This window comes from Drosophila sulfurigaster, chromosome X (genome assembly GCF_023558435.1).
Source record: "Drosophila sulfurigaster albostrigata strain 15112-1811.04 chromosome X, ASM2355843v2, whole genome shotgun sequence".
Classification (NCBI taxonomy): domain Eukaryota; kingdom Metazoa; phylum Arthropoda; class Insecta; order Diptera; family Drosophilidae; genus Drosophila; species Drosophila sulfurigaster.
The window spans coordinates 11,338,160-11,356,532 of NC_084885.1; the positions used below are offsets into that span (position 1 = coordinate 11,338,160).

Below are 18,373 nucleotides of genomic sequence, written 5' to 3' on the forward strand. Positions count from 1 at the left end.
AAAGACAAAACGCATTCGCTCTCGATAGGCATTTTGTTGGACTTATTTTGGACACATTGTTTACATTTCTAAGGCTCGTTTCGCGTTTCATTCGATTTGTGTGTGAGGCTAAACAAAGTGGAATTGAGGCAAATGGTCGGGTTATTATTGGTTACACTGCGTTTGCTTTATTGTAATTGTTTCGTTTATAACAAATTATTATGCAATAAATGCGCATTTTGCTTAATTTTGCATTGTTTCGACTCTACCAAAAATTGCTTATTTATTAGCTGCGTATTGCATTTGGCGTTCTTTCTTTCTTTCTGTTTTTTTTTTTTTTTTTTGTCTCGAGTTTTATGTTCCTGTTTAATGGGGCATAGATCAAATGCTTGGCCAAGATATATTGTTTTGAGAGCTACGTGCTACAGTTACAAATATAGATAAAGATACTACAGATACATGATGTATGAGGATATATGTAGATATATATGTATATATATTATGTTTCATGTGTGTTCGTTGCAGCTCTATTATTGAGCGCTGTGAAATGGTAAGGCACATTATGGTTATAGAATAGTGTATATAGTAGTCGTATTGTATATAAGTAGTAATTTCATGATTCCATTGATTGCTAATTGCGCTTTGAGTGTTTGAATAGTTTCTACAATTTGGTCGCAGCGATTTCAAGGTGTTTTTTTATACCTTGTGTATGTGTAGTTTTTTTTTGCTTTTTTTTTTTTTTTTATGTGTGTATATAAATCGTAACAAAATGATTATAAAATTCGAATCCATTAAATGAAATGCTTGAAATATATTCTCATCAAAATCAGTTGAAATTTTTCAGTGTTTTGCGCTTCATTTGCATCTTATCAAAAATTCAATTTGGCCGCGGTGAATTAAATGTATACAAACATACATATCTCGATGTATATATATATCTGAATGTGGCAATTACTTGCGTTTAAAGCTAATGTGTGTGTGTGTGTTGACTGTGTGTGTGTGTTTACACATACATAATATCCATCGTCTAGTGTATTTTTTCTCAATGTTTTTAATTGACTGAGCAATGTGTATATTTAGCTTCGGCCCTCTGCCGCTGCACCGTTCACACCAACGTGCTGCGTCTCGCTATCTCTCTCTCTCTTTCTTTCTTTCTTGCTCGCTCCCTGTCTCCGCACTCGTTCTATTTGCATTTTATGCGAAATACAAAACAATAATAATGTTTAGTAAAAAAGAAAAATAAAAACTTAAATAACTAATAATCTTTCCAATTGATTGCCGCTCTTTTCTATCAACGTCTCTTCCGCTAAGGCAGCCGCAAAGCAGCGCCACCGCCCGTGGCACCAACTGCTCCACTTGCCCCACCATTGCATTGCTGCTGCTGTTGGAGGCGCCTTCGTCAATCGTTGTACATGCCATCGACGAGGAAATCCATGCGTCTGTAATGACGCGTATGCCACAAGTCGCGGAAACGTCGATAGCCAATGATGAAGACCACAATGGCCAAGGGCACCGTCAGCATCACCGTCACCATGGGCACAATGTATTCGTTCTCACTGCGATTCGGCAAACTGCTGACCATCTCCTGCACTGGCTGCGTTATGGGATCCGATTTGATAATGGAAGCATCGACTGCACCGCTGGTTGCTGCTGCTCCTGCTGTTGTTGCTGCTCCTGCTGCCGCTGCTGAAGACAGCTGTTGATCCTTTTCGCCGGTAATGGGCACATACATACTGATGGTAATCGTGGGCTTAGAGGGTCGCTTTGTGGTTGTAGTTGGTGTTGTTGTTGTGGTTGTCGTCGTTGTTGTTGTGGTTGTTGATGATGAACTGCTAGTTGTTGTTGTTGTACTGCTGTTGTTGTTGCTTGGAGCCGCCGCTGTCGTCTTGTTGCTGCTGCTGCTGCTGCCGCTGCTGGCGATGTCGCTCTGCGAGACGCCTTCGGCCAGCGGTTTATCTGCCTTGTTTTTATTGCCTGTTATCGCAGTTGTTGCCACCTTCAGTGGTGTTGCTGTTGTTGTGGTCGTTGTTGTTGTGCTGCTACTATTTGCTGTTGGATTTGCTGATGTGGCCGTATCCGTTTTGCTCACCTTGCGCGTCAACACCACCGTTGCATTATCCTTGCTGTTGTTGCCGTTGTCGGCCACTTGTGGCAACTAGAGCGGCGGCTGCTCTACGACGCCATTCACCACCTCTGGCTTAGCGCTAGCACCTGTAATTGTTGTTGCATTATTCTTGTTATTCACAGCACTAAGCACTGTTGTGTTTGTGTTTGTTGCTGTTGTGACTTTGGGGACAGTCGAATTTCCGTTTGCAGCAGTCGCATTTCCATCGGCAAACACTTTTTGCGCTGTGAGCTGCATCAGCAACAGCAACAGCACCGGAAGCACATTCATTTTGGCTAACTTAATTCACAACGTGCTTGTTTTGTGCGGCGTCACAAATTATTTTATTTGGCAGCCGATTTCTTTTTGCTTCTGTCTGCTCTATGGGAAATACACTTGGTGGAGAGTTCAGTTATTGCAAGGCTGCACCGCGACTATCGATATGACGTGAAAGCTGTATCGATATGCACGTGAAAGTGAAAATACTCGCATTACAAACAAATTGGATTATTACTGTAATTTTGTGGTGTAATTTATGTGAAAACTGAATCATTTTTTCATGTTTTCATATTATTTAAATTGGGAAATACGATGAAAATCAGCTGACTTTTCAACAGTAGCTTAGCTGCCACACTGGTACATCGATATATTTGTTTGCTATCGATGTTGAGCAACAGCTGTACAAAAAAATACTAAAACAAAAAATACCTGTGCATAAAAGACAAATTCGTTAAATTTAAATTAGAAAAATACGCGGTGCAGTTATTGTATGTCAATATCAATATGTATTGTATATTTTTAACGTACTTTGTATAATTTCTATAATTATTTTGTATTTTGTGGTTTATCTCTTCTGAGTGTTTTCTTTAGCTAATAATTATTTCCTTTTCTTTTTAATGATACACATACTCAACCATTTAACTGATTCGTATGCCTAAATGTTAGTTAATTGCTTTTTCAGAACAGCATAAAATGTAACTTTGTTTTTTGTTTTTTTTTTGTACGCTAAACAACATTATTGCACATGTTAGGATTAGAACATAGCCAAAAACTATGTATAAATTAAAAAATAAATTCCAGAGGATTTCCTTTTTCTCTGCTCTGCTCTCCAGCTGCTCCCCCTTGTCTAAAGCATTAGCTTATGGGGTGTGGAGGGGGGTATTCTATGATGTCGTGTGATATGTTCGCCTCTTACTATATTGCTTGCAATGTGTGGTCATGATAATTTGCTTTTTGCTTTCCATCATTTTGTAAGTACAGTTTTCTCGGTGTTTAAAACATTAATGCGGCACGTGCAGCGCTCGCTACACTCAATGTGGCATGATGATTTTGCTGTTGTTGTTGCTGCTGCTGCGGTTGTTGCTGTTGTTGTGGGTGATGCATGCTTGTCGTTGTTGTTCTGGCCACTGTGGGTGACTTTAATTCCTCCACTATAATGACGCCATGCTCATCCACCATGTGATTCAAGAGTAAATTCTCAACCTGCTCATCGGACAGTAACTCTTTGGGTTCTGAGGATCTGTAAAGTAGTTGTTGTTCTTTGTTGTAGTTGTTAAGTGTTTACACAAAACAAAAGAGATAGTGAAAGTAACAACAAATGAGCAGCAAGATACAGGTGTGTGTGCGTGAGTGTGAAAGTGATGGAAGATGTTATGAAATGCGTGAACGAAAGACAAAGATAGCATGAGCGATAAGAAAGTGTAGTTTGAGAGTGAATGAATGTGAAAAAGGATCGAAAAGTGAGAAAATGATTAATGAGAAACGGGCACACTAAATGCAGATCCATGAAATAACTGCCAATCAATAATCGAATGTGATTACTGTGAAGCAAAAAGTTTTACAAAATGCATTAATTAGTATGTAAACACTTTTTGGAAGGTATTTCATGGCTCAGCAAGATACACACAACATACAATTAAAAAGTATTTGCAGTACATACAAATTTTGAGAGTAGATTTTTGATTTGAAAATTTTGTTTGTTTTTTTTTGTATTTAGTAGAAGCGTGCGTGCGTGCAATGCAGTTTGTTGTAGTAGTAGTTGTTGTTGTTGCTGTTGTAGTTGTAGTTGTGGTAGTGATGGAATGTGTTTCAAAGAGCAAAGGACCAAATCAAAGCAGCCAATTCTTATGGTATTTTTTTTGTTTTTTGGTTTTTGATCGAGCATTTAGGAATTTAGTTAATTGCAGTAGTTGCTTATTAGTTGTAGTTTGTTGTTTTGTATAGCTGATATTACTAGTCTTTAGTTTTTTGTTTTTTTTTTTTTTTAGGTGGGTGCAGTTTGAATTTTGAATTGCAGTTTAGCAGTTATCGGACTATCGATTGATCGATGAACGATTATTAGCTGGTCGCTTGTCGCTGTGGGCGTCGTTATTTTAATTGAACTATCAAATGAGCTTTGTCAGACGATTCTGCAGCGTGCACAGGAGGCCGCCGCCGCTGCCTCCGCTGCTGCTGCCGCCTCCGCTGCGACCATTGCCATCTACTGACCTGCTAAATGAAAAGAAATCGCCGGCACTGCTGCTGCTGCTGCTGTTCGTCGCTGATGCCGTCGTCGTTGCGTGCGTCGCAGCCGCCGCCGCCGTCGCTGCTGTTGCTGCCGCAGAGCTGTTGTCCAGCAACGCATCCGCCTCGCCAGCCCCATCGTTGGCCATCTCGGACTCACTGTTGCGCCGCTCCAGACTGCGTCCGACCCGCTGAAAGCCATAGCTAAACACATCCTTCACCTTGTCGCCGGCATCGATCAGCAGATCGAGACTCTGCCGCCGTCCGCTGCTCTTGAAGCTGTTCGAACGTGACAGCCATTGGCTCAAGCTCTGCTTGCGACTCATCTGTTGCTGCCCGCTTCCAAATCCCGCGACGCTGTCATCCTGGAATATGGTGGTGCACGTCACCTTGCGCTTTGGCTCATCCGACGAGGACGTCGAGTGCTGGGACTGCGCATCCGCCTCGAGGTTGCCGCCCAGGCCATAGCCCAGTCCAGAGCCACCGCCTAGGCCGCAACCACCGCCACCGAGGCCGCCAGCGCCATCCAGGCCATGCTGCTCCAGCAGCGATTGATTCGAGTAACTGGAGCTGGTGCTGTCCGAGTGCGAGAGTCGAATCTCCGTCCACTGATCGATATCATTGTCCGCCGGCGGCGCCGTTGCCGCTGCCGTCGATGTCGATGCCGAAGCCGAGACGGAGGCGGAGATGGAGGAGCTGCCGGATTCGGAGCGCGGCTTGATATCGTATGGCGCATGCAAACCCTGCGCCTGGGCAAACAGATTATTGTCGCCATCGGTGGCACTGGTGCTCGCCGATTTGTGCATCCCCCCGGCCAGCTTCTGAGGGAACGTTAGCACTGCCTCGAAGTCATGCAACAGATGGGGGCAATCATGTGGATCCGCTTGACGTTGACGCGGCGAACTGCAGCCACTGCTCAGGCGCTCCGGCATGCTGAGATACTCCTCGTCCTCCGGCTCCTGTCCCTGTTCCTCCTGCTGTCGCTCCGAGATCAACTGCTGCTCCACGCCGACGGCTGCTGCGGCGGTGAGTGCATCCACAGCATCCACCTGACGCAACATGGCCTCGTAGTTGAGCAGATTGTTGCGCTGCTGTCGCTGGCGGTGAATGTCCTCGGAGATCTGCTCTAGATTCTTCAGCGCCTCGTTGTAGGTCAACTTGGCGGCACTGACCTTCGCCTCCAGATCGTTGACGCGCAGCTTTTGTGCCTTCAGCAGTCCATTGTAGTTGGCTCGCGTCTCGTAGTACGGTCTGCGCATTGTGTGTGGCATTTGGAACGGATTTGGATTAGTGGGCGTGTCAAGGCGGCTGGTGAGGCATACTCACGAGCACTGGGTACAATACAAAGCGTGCAATATGCTAAGGTATCTCAACAAAAGTAAATTGCGCCTCAGCTGCAATCTATGGAACCGAAAATGAAAACAAACAAAAATGTGGAAAAGATACAAAAACAGAGGAAACTAAAGAGAGAACAGAATCAAACCAAACCAAACCGAATCGAACCGAACCGATAGTTAAACGCAGCAAATAACCAGACTAAACTAAAGACTTATAGTAGAATCGAAATCGCATCGATGGAATCGATCGAATGACATATAACCTGGCAGACAATTAGGAAATTTCCATGAAATATCAGTCAACTAAAGAAATCTCTTTCGTTCCCCGACATATAGTCAACATATATTAAGGAAGTAAACTATGTTAAAGTTGAGATAGAAGCAGATAGTTTTTAAATTAATTTTTAAGATACTAAAGAAGTTTCACTTATGAACGTTGTATGCAAAAGCTTAATTGAATTATTTTATCTTATAAGCTAGGAAATCTCGGGATCTTTAAAAGTTGAGCAAACCTGACTAAGCACGAACAGCTTGCAACTACATACATATGTTAGATAAAGATTCCCTGAAAGCTATATAAGCCACATAACTTTGCAATGGTTTGTCAGACATCTAATCTACGTAACAGTTAATTTTATATTTTACTTCTCGTTTATACGTGAACGTTCAAAATGAATAAAGGGATCTTTGCGGATATATATACTATATCAAATTGACGAGACTTTTTCTAAAAGCAAAGACTATTAATATGGAAAGTTAATAATATTTAGATTAGGCAGTATATATAATAAGATATGTAGTATACAACATAAGATAATAGGACTTCTATTTTGTAATATGAGTAGGTATAAATATCGGGCAGTTGACTTTTCTATCCCGCATTTCTTGAATCCCCCACGAAAGGTAATATATGTTATAATTGCGTAAATGATGTTTAAGTTTAAAATACCGGATACATTGAAACTATCCTTCCCTACTTCTGTTTAAGGATGTCCCCTACATACCATTATCATACTAATTGTAGCTTCCTCAAAGGTATACCTAGAGGAATAATGAAAAGATGGGTTGGCTTAAGACTCATTTCTAATCATCCCGCCTTCTCCTGACTCCAAGAGTCAATTAGATTGTCTGCCAGGTCATGCGACTAAAGATCGAGGACATGCGAAAGTTAAGAAGTAGAGTATCCCGGAAAGCAGGTGGATCCGGAAGCGAGTTACCTGGAGGCGCGCAACGCCTGCTTCAGTTGACCCTGCAGCTTGCCCACACGATTGTTGGCCACCTCGAGCTTCAGTTGGCACATCTTGAGGGCGTTGCGAGTGTCGCTGACCTCGAGCTGCGACTGATTCACTTTGCTCGCCGCATGGCTGAGCATCTCCTGGCAGGCGGTGTCCAGCGTGGACTTCTCGCCGAGTCCCTGCTCCGCCAGATAGACCATCTCCTTGGCGGCGGCATGAATGGACTTGGCCTTCTCATGGTTCGAGGCCGCCAACTGTGTCTCCTTGGCCAGCTGGGCGGCATAGATGCGTGACTCATAGTACGGCTTGGCGGCGTCAATGGAGTTGCCCAGTTTATGGGCAGCGGCCTTGATGCGGACGACGCTCTCGGCGAGCAGACGCTTGAATTCGCACTTGGACTCCTTTAAAATGGATTATGTAAAGTGGTAGAGTGAGTGAGGGAGCGTTAGACAGCGACAGAGAGAGAGAGAGAGTGCGATTGCAAACAAAAATCGATAACTCACATCAAGCTCCACTTCGTATTTGTTGATATTGTCTGTTGCCGTGTTCAGCTTCTCCAGCTCAATCTGCAAGGTGTGAGGGAGAGGGGGAGATTATCAAAATGCATTGCAAACACACACACACATACAGACACACACGCGGATACAAACATTACTGTAAGCTCACACATACCTGGACACGCGGATCCACGGGCGTATTGCTTTCCGTTGACATGGTCAAAAATTCGTTGGATACGCTTTTCTCACTCGAGAGTCGTGAATGAAAGTCGAATGGAAATTCGATTGTCTATCGTATCACTTGGCCGTCATTGTGCATGCAGTTTTTCTTCGTATTCTTTTTGCGCGTCTATTAAAATGCTTGCTTAACTCTTTACGATTTAACTGTGTCAATTTTCGTTGCCATCAAATAGAAAATTAAGCGCAGCAGTTATTAGTTGAAAAAGCTTTTTAGACAGCAGCACCAGCAGCAGCAGTAGCAACAACAATGCGTACACACATAACGATGACAACACAGGCGCAGCTTTTTGCCAAATGAGAAAAAAGCGTCCCAGCTGACCGAGTATTCTGCACATTAGGCACACACACACTATAAAACTTTGCAGGCATCTTGAATTTTGTAAGCAGTTTGCCACATACATACATATAAGATGTTCACATTAACAAGGAATGACACGTATCGTTTAATTTATATGCATATGCATTTATTGAAATTCATACAATAACTGAATTATATATTAGAGTGTTGCAACTTCGTTGTTAGCTTTCCGCTTTCCTAGCTTGTTATTATGATTGTTGTTGTTTTTTGCTGTATACAACCACCTAACGCAGACGAATAGCGCCCGCTAGCGGCAGCTTTTCAAAGTGCTTTCCCGAAACCGTTGCTAGCAGTCTGGCAGCACTACATTAAGTGTGGCCGCAGTTATGTGAAAGCATTTTAAATGCATAATAAACCAGTTAAAATTGTTAAACAATACAAATAATTTAAAGCAGTGTCAATAATATAATACAATATGATGCGATTGAAATTCGAGTTGCCATCACAAGATGCTAGTCAGATATTTTGAATGTATTTTTTTTTTGTTGGAGTGCGCCAGGCACTTTTGGTATTTTGGGGCGTTGCGCTTGCAATCACATTGCGCTAACGTTCGAGTTGTTAGTCTTCATTTTGTTTGTGTTGCGCGCGGTTCTCGTGTCGCACTCCAATTTTAGTGCTTCGACCGACTCCGACTGTTGTGTGTTGTCTCAACTGAAGAACATAACTACTAACAAGAAAATATACAAATTAAAAGCAAGCGCACATTAACATAACAAATATTCGTTGAAAAGCAAATAATGCGTTAGCCAAAGTAAGGAGCACAAAACATCTTACGAGTGTTTTGTTATCTTCTAGATTGTTTTCTTTTTTTTCGGTTCTTGTGTCTGCTGTGCAGTTTGTGGTGCTTCTTAGCTTTTTTGTTGTTTCTTTTTTTTTAATATATTTGTTGTTGTTGTTGGGAGATGCGCGCGCGCAACTAAAAAGGCATCAAAATAATAAAACGTAAGCCTGGCCAACAAACATAATATAAAACCCAATTCAATAATTTTCAAGTTGCGCGTAAACAAAAAACCAAAAAGCCAAAAGGAAAAAAACGATGTACAAAAATCTACAATAGCAACAACTGCAAGCGGCGCTCGTTCTTGTTGTTGTTGGTTTTATCTTGCAGCAAGTGACGGCAGCAGCAGCAGAGACGTTTACGGCGACGTCGGCAGCGCATTGTCTTGTTGTCTGCGTCGTCTTAACTCGTTTTCCTCTTAGTTTTGTCTCTTCTATCGCCCGTTGTCGGTGTCTCTGTTTGTGTTTCGGTTTCTTCTCTTTTTGTGTTTTTTTTTTGTTGGTGTGTGATTTTGGAAAATTCGATTTCTGCTGCAGGCGGCGCTGTCGACGCTGACGCAAGCGCAAACTTTGAAAGCCCGCCCTTCTCCTTCTCCTTCTTGTCTTGTCCGCTTCCGTTTGCATGTGTCTGTGCGTTTAATTAAAAGCTAAAACTTTCAATTAGGATAACAGACATTTTAGTCTCGCTGCTTGTTGTTGTTGTTGTTGCTGTACATTTTGTCTTATTCGAGTTTCCTCTTGCAGCATTGCAATTTACCGTTATCGTTCATCGTTCTACCAACAAACAACAAAAACCGGAAAATAGAAAACAACAAAACCAAAAGCGGTGTTAACTTTCATTGCAACGTCTTCGTTTGCTCCCTAGGTAAGTTTCTAATATTTATACACAGATATACTACAATATTATTTTTTCTTTTATTTATATTTCTATTTTCCCCCCTATTTGTTTGGGCTTTTCATTCTGATGTTGTGTATGATAAGCGTCTTATCATATGATTCTTATTGGATACTCAATCTCTTGTGCTCGCGCTCTATTCATACATTTGCTTGCTCAATAGGGATTAACTTGTGTGTACGAGAGAATCTGCTGCAGACAAAGCTTTCAGATTGCATTGCTTGCTGAGTGTGTGAGTGCGAGTGAAAGGAACTCAAGCCGTTCTCAGACATCCCTTGTACCGATCACAAGCATCTCACACACACACACACAAGCATAAGAGATGCGACCAAGTAATGCTTTCCAATAGCATGCAAAAACAACTGACTTTGCAATTTCTCTCTTTCTCTCTCTCTCTCTGTGAGTAGTGGAAGTTTTGTTGGCTTCCTTGACACTCTCTTTTAAAAGCACTGTCGGCATCTTTGGCGAGATGATCATTTGATTTATTTACGCACACAAATGCAGATGCATATGTTATAGAAGAAACACATTTGTTTGTTATTTTTAAATGGCTGATGTTGGCTTTCGGCTCCAGTGACTTCGGCTTCCTCTGATTAGCGTTCGCTCTTGGCTGCGACAGCACCCGAAAATAGATCAAAGGCGGCAAGCGAAACTGCAACTGAGAGTAAGTGAAACCGGCTCCCCCCAAAACTCCGTTTCTCCCTTTTCTCCTCTCGCATTCCAAACTGTAAACTCAAAAATTGTTTATGTGTTGTGTTGTGTCTAGGCAATGCATCAGACTTTTGTCTGACAATTTTCACACGCATTTCTTACACACACTCACGCAATATTTGCAGCTGCTTTTGCACACAGCGTGGGAGAAATGAAGCTTGCTCTCTTCACTACTACAGCACTCACCCACTCTCCACTCTCCACTCTTCACTCTCCACTAGTCAGTCGTTAGCTGGCATGTGGTGCATTTTTTTTTTCTGTTGTTGTTGTTGTTGTTGGTAATGTGTGTGGACAAGTGCATAAATATTGCAGATGCGAGCTGTATTTGTATTTGTATTTGCGTGCACAAAGGTCACGATGGTGCATTTCACTTTGGAGTTCAAGGGTAAACAAGTGGGTCGTGGGTCGCCTGCGTGGTCTATGATGATGGTCTATGCCACTCCTCCGCTGAGCTTTCGATGAACTTTCGCAACGGGATGCATCGCTTATATGTATGTGTGTACTATATTTAAACTTTTGCAAAACTGTTAAACTTAATGACCAGAGATGCATGCAGAGAAGACATTTATACCGACGTCCTTGCTATGAATCTTTGAGTCCAATTTTATTTATTTCGTCTGTGATATTTTTCAAGAATATTGTAGTCGTAGTTTCTTGGGATCTGAAAATAAGAGAATATAAATAGCTTTATGGCAATCCAGCATACTTGCCTCTATTTTAATACAATTTGAATTGTTTCTGGAACCCAGATGCGTAAAACCATTGTATAGAGCTATTTACTATATATTGTATGTATCCGAATCTAAAAAATTGGCAAACAGTTTTTCTAAATTTTTTAGTATAAAATATAAAGTGATTGACGATGAGTTTTCTCCGAGAGAGAGTTTTCTGTAATATTAGCTTAGATATTTATATTATTGTTATATTTATGTAAATTAAAATCCAATAATTTAAAAACCTTACTTAAATCGATTAATGTAAAGTTTATCAATAGCAAACTTAAAAAAGCAACTTTAATTTCCATTGGAACTTTTGTAATAAAAATGGTTTATTCAAATGATAATATGAAAGAAATTAGAGTTGAAAAATATTTGAACAAGTAATAATATACTAAAGAATTATAATTAAAAAATAATAATAATAGAAATTTTCATAATTATTTTCATATTTTTATGGCAAATTTTTTTGCAAACCGTATTTCTAATACTTTTTAATACTTATTTTTCTATGGGTAATACTTTATTTTACTACTCAATGATTTTTAATTTAATAATTGTACAAATTGAAACAATATATTCTAATTACATAATTGTTTAAAGTAATATTTTACATTTATGAGATGTGCAAATCGTTTTTTTGGTAATCTAATTTTTTTACCATTTTATATTTTTTTTACTATATTTCAAATATTTTAATAGATCTTTGTTTAATAGATGTACAATTCTTTTTTATAATCTGTGATTTACTTGAAGCCACCTAGAGAAGCAAAATTCTAAAAAATAATATTAAACATTTGAAATTGGCTAAGCAGCATTTAAACACATAAATCATGAATAAAAATGATATTTATTATAGTTGTAATTACAAATATGAGAGTGAGTAGTTTAGTGTAGCTTGCATAAATTTGTGCAATTTGTATGTTTAAGTCATAAATACTTTTGCAATTGGGTGCTGCAATAAAATGTTATTGCAACGAATGCAATTATTAATATTAATTAAATTTTATAACACATTTGCGCATTTGCAATTAGTTGTTGCAAATTGCATGCAGTGTGACCAGGCGAATAGATTGTCTAAGCAGCAGCATTTTCCTTTGCCACACACACACACACACACACACACACACACACACACACACACACATATGTAGACACTCTCTAGTGTGGCTCCTCTTGCAACCATCATCACTTGCCACATGGCTGTGTATCTCTTGCTTCGACACTTTGCGCCGCTGGAGGCATTCTAGCTGACGCGCTAAAGTGCCAGTTGCAAGTTGCAAGTTGCCGGTTGCCGGTTGCAAGTTGCCGCTTGCCGCTTGCCACTGCAACATCATTACATCGTGATGATGTGCATCTGCAGCATCAGCAGCGACAACAATAACTTCATCATCATCATGATGAGCAAGTTGCATTGCATTTGCAGCGGTTCAATGAACTGTGACCGCATTCCTCCTCCTCTTGTTGTTGTTGTTGTTGTTGCACGCATTGCAAATTCAGACAAAGCTCTGTTCGCTTAGAGCAGCGACGCCGACGCCGACGCCGACAACACACAACTTTATAACGCTGCAACGCAGAATGTAATTGCAACTTTTTTATGCACCCAATTTCCCCCATTTTGTGTGTGAGTGTGTTGCAACAACCCTCACGCCTCTCACTCCTACGCAGCATCATCGGTGTGGCTGCCACACAGCAGAATGCTGCTGCAACAATCGCTGATCTTGGGATCTATGGCGGCGCCAAGAATTTCCTTGAGTTTGCCAACTCAATTATGGCCAAAGATTTTAATCGACTTTGCCGTTTATTTAATTGATTTTTCTCTTTTGTTTCGCTGCATTCTAAAGAAGGCTGACACCACAGAGTAAGCGGGGGTGTAGAGGGGAAAAGACGATGACACAGGTGACGACGATGAAGTCGACGACGTTCAAGTCAAAGTCGAGGAACGTGACATGCATGCAAATTGCAAGCGATGATTGAAACACCTGAACTGGAACTTGAACTAAACTAAAATGCCTCTGTGTGCGTTTGTGTGTCCGTATGTATGTATGTGTGTGTGTGTGTGTGTGTGTGTGTGTGTGTGTGTGTGTGTGTGTGTGTAGTGAGGGTGTCCGTGTCACTTGCCACAATTGAATCACAAAGGAATTACTCGCATTCTTACCGATATCCGATAGCACGCCACAAACGCACATATTTCGCATTGTTTTTACTTTGTGTTTGACACAAGCTAATATTGAAAACAGTTAATACCTTGTATTCCTACGATTCCGAGGTTGTAGAGCACATAATCTTGGATCAAGATAAAGAGCAAATCACATTTAATGTCGTAAAGAGATCAAGTTGAATAACTTTTAAATCAAAGCGAATTTTACAACAAATGTAATTGCTTATTACTTTAACAGACATTTTGTACATATCTTATATATTATTATATGTACATACTTCATTTTCGCTTGATCATTCTTACTACTTATAACCGAAAATATTGAAAGACAGAACTTATCTCTTGCAAGATTTTGAAGTACAATTTAAATGTAAAATTTTGATGTAAAATAGGAATTTCTTTATATAAACTATTGGTCACACTGTTAACTGGCATATTCTGTTACTCAATTATAATTGATTATAATCGATCACTAAAATGTGTACTTGATATAATTAGTTTAGTTTTCGAGTTATATTTTGTGCATCCGCGTGTACAAATATGAATTTTAACACCTTATTTTAATTCAGCTTGAAGTTGAAAGAAAACTTAATAGATACTTAGATAAATGACTTAATCATATAGGTTAGCGCACATCTTAATAATTATAGGTTTTATTCGTTACAGTAATAATTATTGTTTGCCGTCATAAATACTTAGCTGAGTTCAAAGATTTATTTCTATGATAAAAATAGCTATTCTGTGGGATGCTGTTAATAATTAGAATTGTTTGTAAATACAAATTTAGAGTTTCAGTTATACTTGCGTTTAATTTGTATTGTTATGGTTGTTAATATTGTTTATGTGGTTAAAAATATGAAAAGTAAACAAATGATTGATATGCATATTGCAGAATTTTATTAATAATGAGTTTCGAACATAGTTCAGAAAAATTGCCTTTTTTTATTACTGCCAAACATGCGAAAAGAATTTCTACATTTTCATACATATTATATATTAAATCTATCCATAATTAATCTGTGCAAAAATGTAAATGTATTTTCTCTCGAACATTTCTCAGGAATCGTGCGATTTTCATATTGACAGATTAATCAGTTTAATAATAATTCGATTATTTTATATGTACATTAGATTAGACTCTGACAATATTAGTTTTGAATATTTTTGCCCTTCTACTTGAACAGATTATTTTAATAAAAAATGAGATGACATAATATAATATTTATTTAAAGGAAAGCGTATTTACAAAAACAACAAAAAACAAGAATTGAGGTAAAATAGTTAAACTACTAATAGTCGAAATTTTACAATCAACAATCTTTATATTGTATAGAATAGAATAGTGTTTACAAAAAGAAACAAATGCTAGAAATCATTTATAATTTTGAAATTGTATTTATTGTATTTGGATATAGTAGATATAGTATAGGGAAATGTATTAAACTCGAAGCTGCGAAATGGAAATGGAAATCAGATGAAGAAGTCGAGTGTCCAGGAATAACCCTTGCACCCGATTGATAATCAGCTGAAGAGCTGTAAAACAAATGTTAATACAAAATAATGAATGTAAAGTTTGATGTGATCTTAATAATCGCGGCGATGACACATCAGCGAGTAACGATCGCTTGATCGAGGTGCTGCTTGGCACCTGTGGCAAAACTGGCAGCTTGCCACGTGGCCTGAGGATGAGGTGTGGCATGCCGCATGCGTCTCATCGCGGCTATCAATTCTTTTGCTGTACGCAAGTCGAGCAATTAAGCATTTTTTAAGATAGCCAAGTTGACACAACGATCGAGCGAGCGAGTGAGTGAGATGGCTATACAGAAGGAGTCGCCACTTGGGCGGGGCCAATGAGGTATGTCGAGGGAGGAGGGGGGCAGCGGGGCAGACAAACTGGTTCTCTGTGCTCGCTTTGGTTTGCATGCCACCCAACGAAGCAACGTGCAGTAGCGTTAAAGGCGCAGCGCGGGGGCAACTTGGAATCTTATTTGGGTCGCCAGATTGTTGCCGCAGTTGCAGTTGCAGTTGTTGTTGCTGCTGCTGGCGTTACTTGTACGCTGTGTGCGTTTCAATTGATTTCTAATTAACCAAAAGCATTTGGCATAGTTTTATTTAGTATTTTTTTTTTGTCGTTGTGTTCTCTTGTTGCTGTCTTCGCCTTCAGCCCAAAAGCACGCCCAAGTTGCACGTGTCTCTGTGTGTGTGTGTGTGTGTGTGTGGGGCATGCACTTGATCCGCTTCCGCTGAAGGTGCCACCACAGTTGACCCAATCACACACGTGCCTCACGTGGGCGTGCGTCTCTCTTTCGGCTTTCGGCTTTTCTTTGGTTTTGTGTTTTTGAATTTGTAGGTCAAGCGTCGTTTTGTCGGCTTTCGTTTGGCTGGTGTGGGAGGCGCCACCAAGATGCAGATAATGTTGAGCTGCCTTTTCAGCTTGCCTCAGCTTGCGGCTTTATTAATTGCGGCCACAATTAAGCGCCGCCAAACGATACAAAGTGAGAAAGAGAGAGAGATAGAGAGAGAGAGAGACAAACGGACAGACGCCCATTCAAGTCAATTAGCTTTATGTAGGCGCAAAAATTAATTTGTTTGCCGCCAAATGTGGCAGAGTGACTGCAAATAGGCAAACCAGCAAATCAGAGAAACAACGACTCACACACACTCACACACACACATTCACACTGTGCTTGCAAGAAATTAACTGCGCCTCGAAATTCATTCGAAGCACAGCTACAACAACAACAACAACAACAACAAACAACAACAAAAATCAACTTCACAACGAAGCTTTAATGCCCTTTTGACAATAAATTATCGCATCCTTCAACCAATTTCGAATTTATCGATCGCTTTTCCTGCCTCTAAATTCCTATTTATCGCGTGACTTTGGCCACTCAATAATAATGTGCACAACTCCCATTTTATTCTTTATGTACTTTAAATATTGCAACAGCGTCGTGCAGAATAGAAAGCAGCACATACAATTTTGTGTTTAACGCAGATGTGAATTTTGTCGAGTGGAAACGCGTTGGATTTTAGGCGCCGAGAATAGCATTTGCTATGGAAACGCGTTGTTTGACCTTTTGCTGCTGTTGCTGCTGCTGCTGCTGTGTGGATTACTGTAATCGATACTATCGATATGTTATTTTTAGCCTGCGCTTACGCTTTATTTCATTTATGCGCTGCGCTTTTGCTGCAAAGTTGAGATGCTATCTGGCGAAAGGTTATATTATCGATCTAATTGCTGCTATATTTCGGAATCTCTGATTTGTGTGTTATGAAAAGCGTTAAGGAGTTCGCCCATATTCTCAGTACTATCGATAACATAATGTTAATTAATACATATGCAAGGAAATCTTCCGCAACGAACACTTCTGCTAAGTGGATAATCCTTTTAGGGAACATTATCTATCTATTCGGTATAGTTCTTAAAGCAATTGCATCTCTATTGCATCTCCCTTGGACGGCCATGAGTGTCCAGTTTGCTTATTCTTATATGGCAAATATGTTATTGTAATCGATACTATCGATAAATTTTAGTGAAACTCTTTACTGCAAAGTTTAGACGCTGTCTGTTTGCAAAAGTATATATTATCGAAAAATTTGACTTTACTATCGATTAATGGCAGCTATGGATACAATCGATATATTTGCATTACGTTGCAGAATTGTAATTAATATCTAACCAACTTAGCATCTCAAGCTAGTTGTCTCTTTAATATCTTAATCATCGTTGCAGCTAGAATAGAATGAGAAATAGACTGGGATTAAGTTAAATTGCTTTGTAAGCGATGTCAGGCCTTCAACTGCCTGTTGCAAACAACGTAACAAAGTTTGAATGCCCCTTGGGCCACAGGCTGAGAAACAGCAACAGCAACAGTAACAGAATCCGAATCCGAAACCGAACCGAACTGAACTCGACGCAACTCCAGCGGAATGCGCTGGCAATTAAAATGAACTCACGCTGGCAACCCTGACAAAGACATGCCGCCAGTTGGACAGACGCTATTTGGTTGGCATGGACTTTAAATGCAATTGCAACTGTTTGCGAGTTGGTGGAGAGAAGCAAAAGTGCAATAGAAAATCGCTGAGTCAAGCGGCCAACAACAACAACAACAGCGAACACCAACTTGCACTACAAAGCGCGCGCATCGATTTAAAAAATGTACGCGCAGTCAACGTCGACGCCGACTGAGACTGCGACGTCAGCGTCGCTGTTGCGCACGCGTAACAAATTTGTAATGTTCGCGCCGTTGATGAAACTTGGTTTGCTGTTGTTGTTGTAGTTGTTGTTGCTGTAACAAATTAATGAAAAGCAAGTTGCCAGCAAGTCGATTCTGGAATGCACTCAGTAGACTATCGATAGACAACTATCGATTGTTCCTAGTGATGGTGCAGCCTTCAAAAAGTGCTAACTCCCAAATTGAAAACTTTTGTGTTCTACCACCAGTTAAGAGTATACTCGATATTATCTACAAAAGTCTGTCGGAAGTGCATTTTGCAGACAACTATCGATGGATAGCTATCGATTGTTGGTAGTGATGGCAAAATCACAAAAGTACTGTCACCAACTTCATAAGCAATCATGCGATCGATTAAGATTATCTACAGAAGGCGGTTGAAAGAGTTGTATTCATTCTGTAATGCACTTCACAAGCAGCAAACTATCGATAATCAGATATCGATTGTTGCTAGTGATAGCAAAATAAATGTAAACTATCACCAACTCCATTAACAGTAATTTAATCGATTTAAATAACTTACAGAATGTAGTTGGATACTCAAATGCAGTTCGCAGCCAGCGAACTATCGATAGTTAGCTATCGATTGTTGCCAATGATGGCACAGTGAGTAAAAAGTG

General features: G+C 40.2%; 3 protein-coding genes across 13 annotated transcripts in view; 1 reads left to right on the forward strand and 2 right to left on the reverse strand.

The window, feature by feature from the left end:
• Positions 1-291: 291 nt before the first annotated feature.
• On the reverse strand, positions 292-2,374 carry LOC133847794 (uncharacterized). The gene is made up of 2 exons (XM_062283019.1): positions 2,225-2,374; positions 292-2,134 (listed from the first exon to the last, which is right to left on the reverse strand). Exons 1-2 carry the CDS (start codon positions 2,372-2,374, stop codon positions 1,379-1,381), a joined length of 906 nt encoding a protein of 301 aa, XP_062139003.1. The 3' UTR covers positions 292-1,378.
• A 633-nt stretch (positions 2,375-3,007) lies between these two features.
• On the reverse strand, positions 3,008-8,285 carry LOC133847139 (SH3 domain-binding protein 5). 2 transcript variants are annotated; one of them, XM_062281946.1, is made up of 6 exons: positions 7,830-8,285; positions 7,661-7,723; positions 7,140-7,558; positions 5,912-5,986; positions 4,571-5,836; positions 3,008-3,602 (listed from the first exon to the last, which is right to left on the reverse strand). In XM_062281946.1, exons 1-6 carry the CDS (start codon positions 7,869-7,871, stop codon positions 3,356-3,358), a joined length of 2,112 nt encoding a protein of 703 aa, XP_062137930.1. In that variant the 5' UTR covers positions 7,872-8,285; the 3' UTR covers positions 3,008-3,355. The 2 variants fall into 2 exon arrangements, with proteins under 2 accessions (XP_062137930.1, XP_062137931.1); XM_062281947.1 differs by lacking the exon at positions 5,912-5,986.
• Positions 8,286-8,820: 535 nt separating this feature from the next.
• Positions 8,821-18,373, forward strand: part of LOC133847260 (Ca(2+)/calmodulin-responsive adenylate cyclase) — a 55,247-nt gene continuing 45,694 nt past the window's right edge. For 4 of the 10 annotated variants that reach the window (XM_062282175.1, XM_062282167.1, XM_062282169.1 and 1 more), the window contains exons 1-2: positions 8,822-9,003; positions 9,774-9,894. The gene's annotated coding sequence lies outside the window, so the exon portion shown is untranslated. Of the gene's footprint in view, positions 9,004-9,057; positions 9,195-9,773; positions 9,895-18,373 lie in introns of those variants that run through there. The other 6 variants (XM_062282171.1, XM_062282172.1, XM_062282170.1 and 3 more) reach the window with 3 other exon arrangements.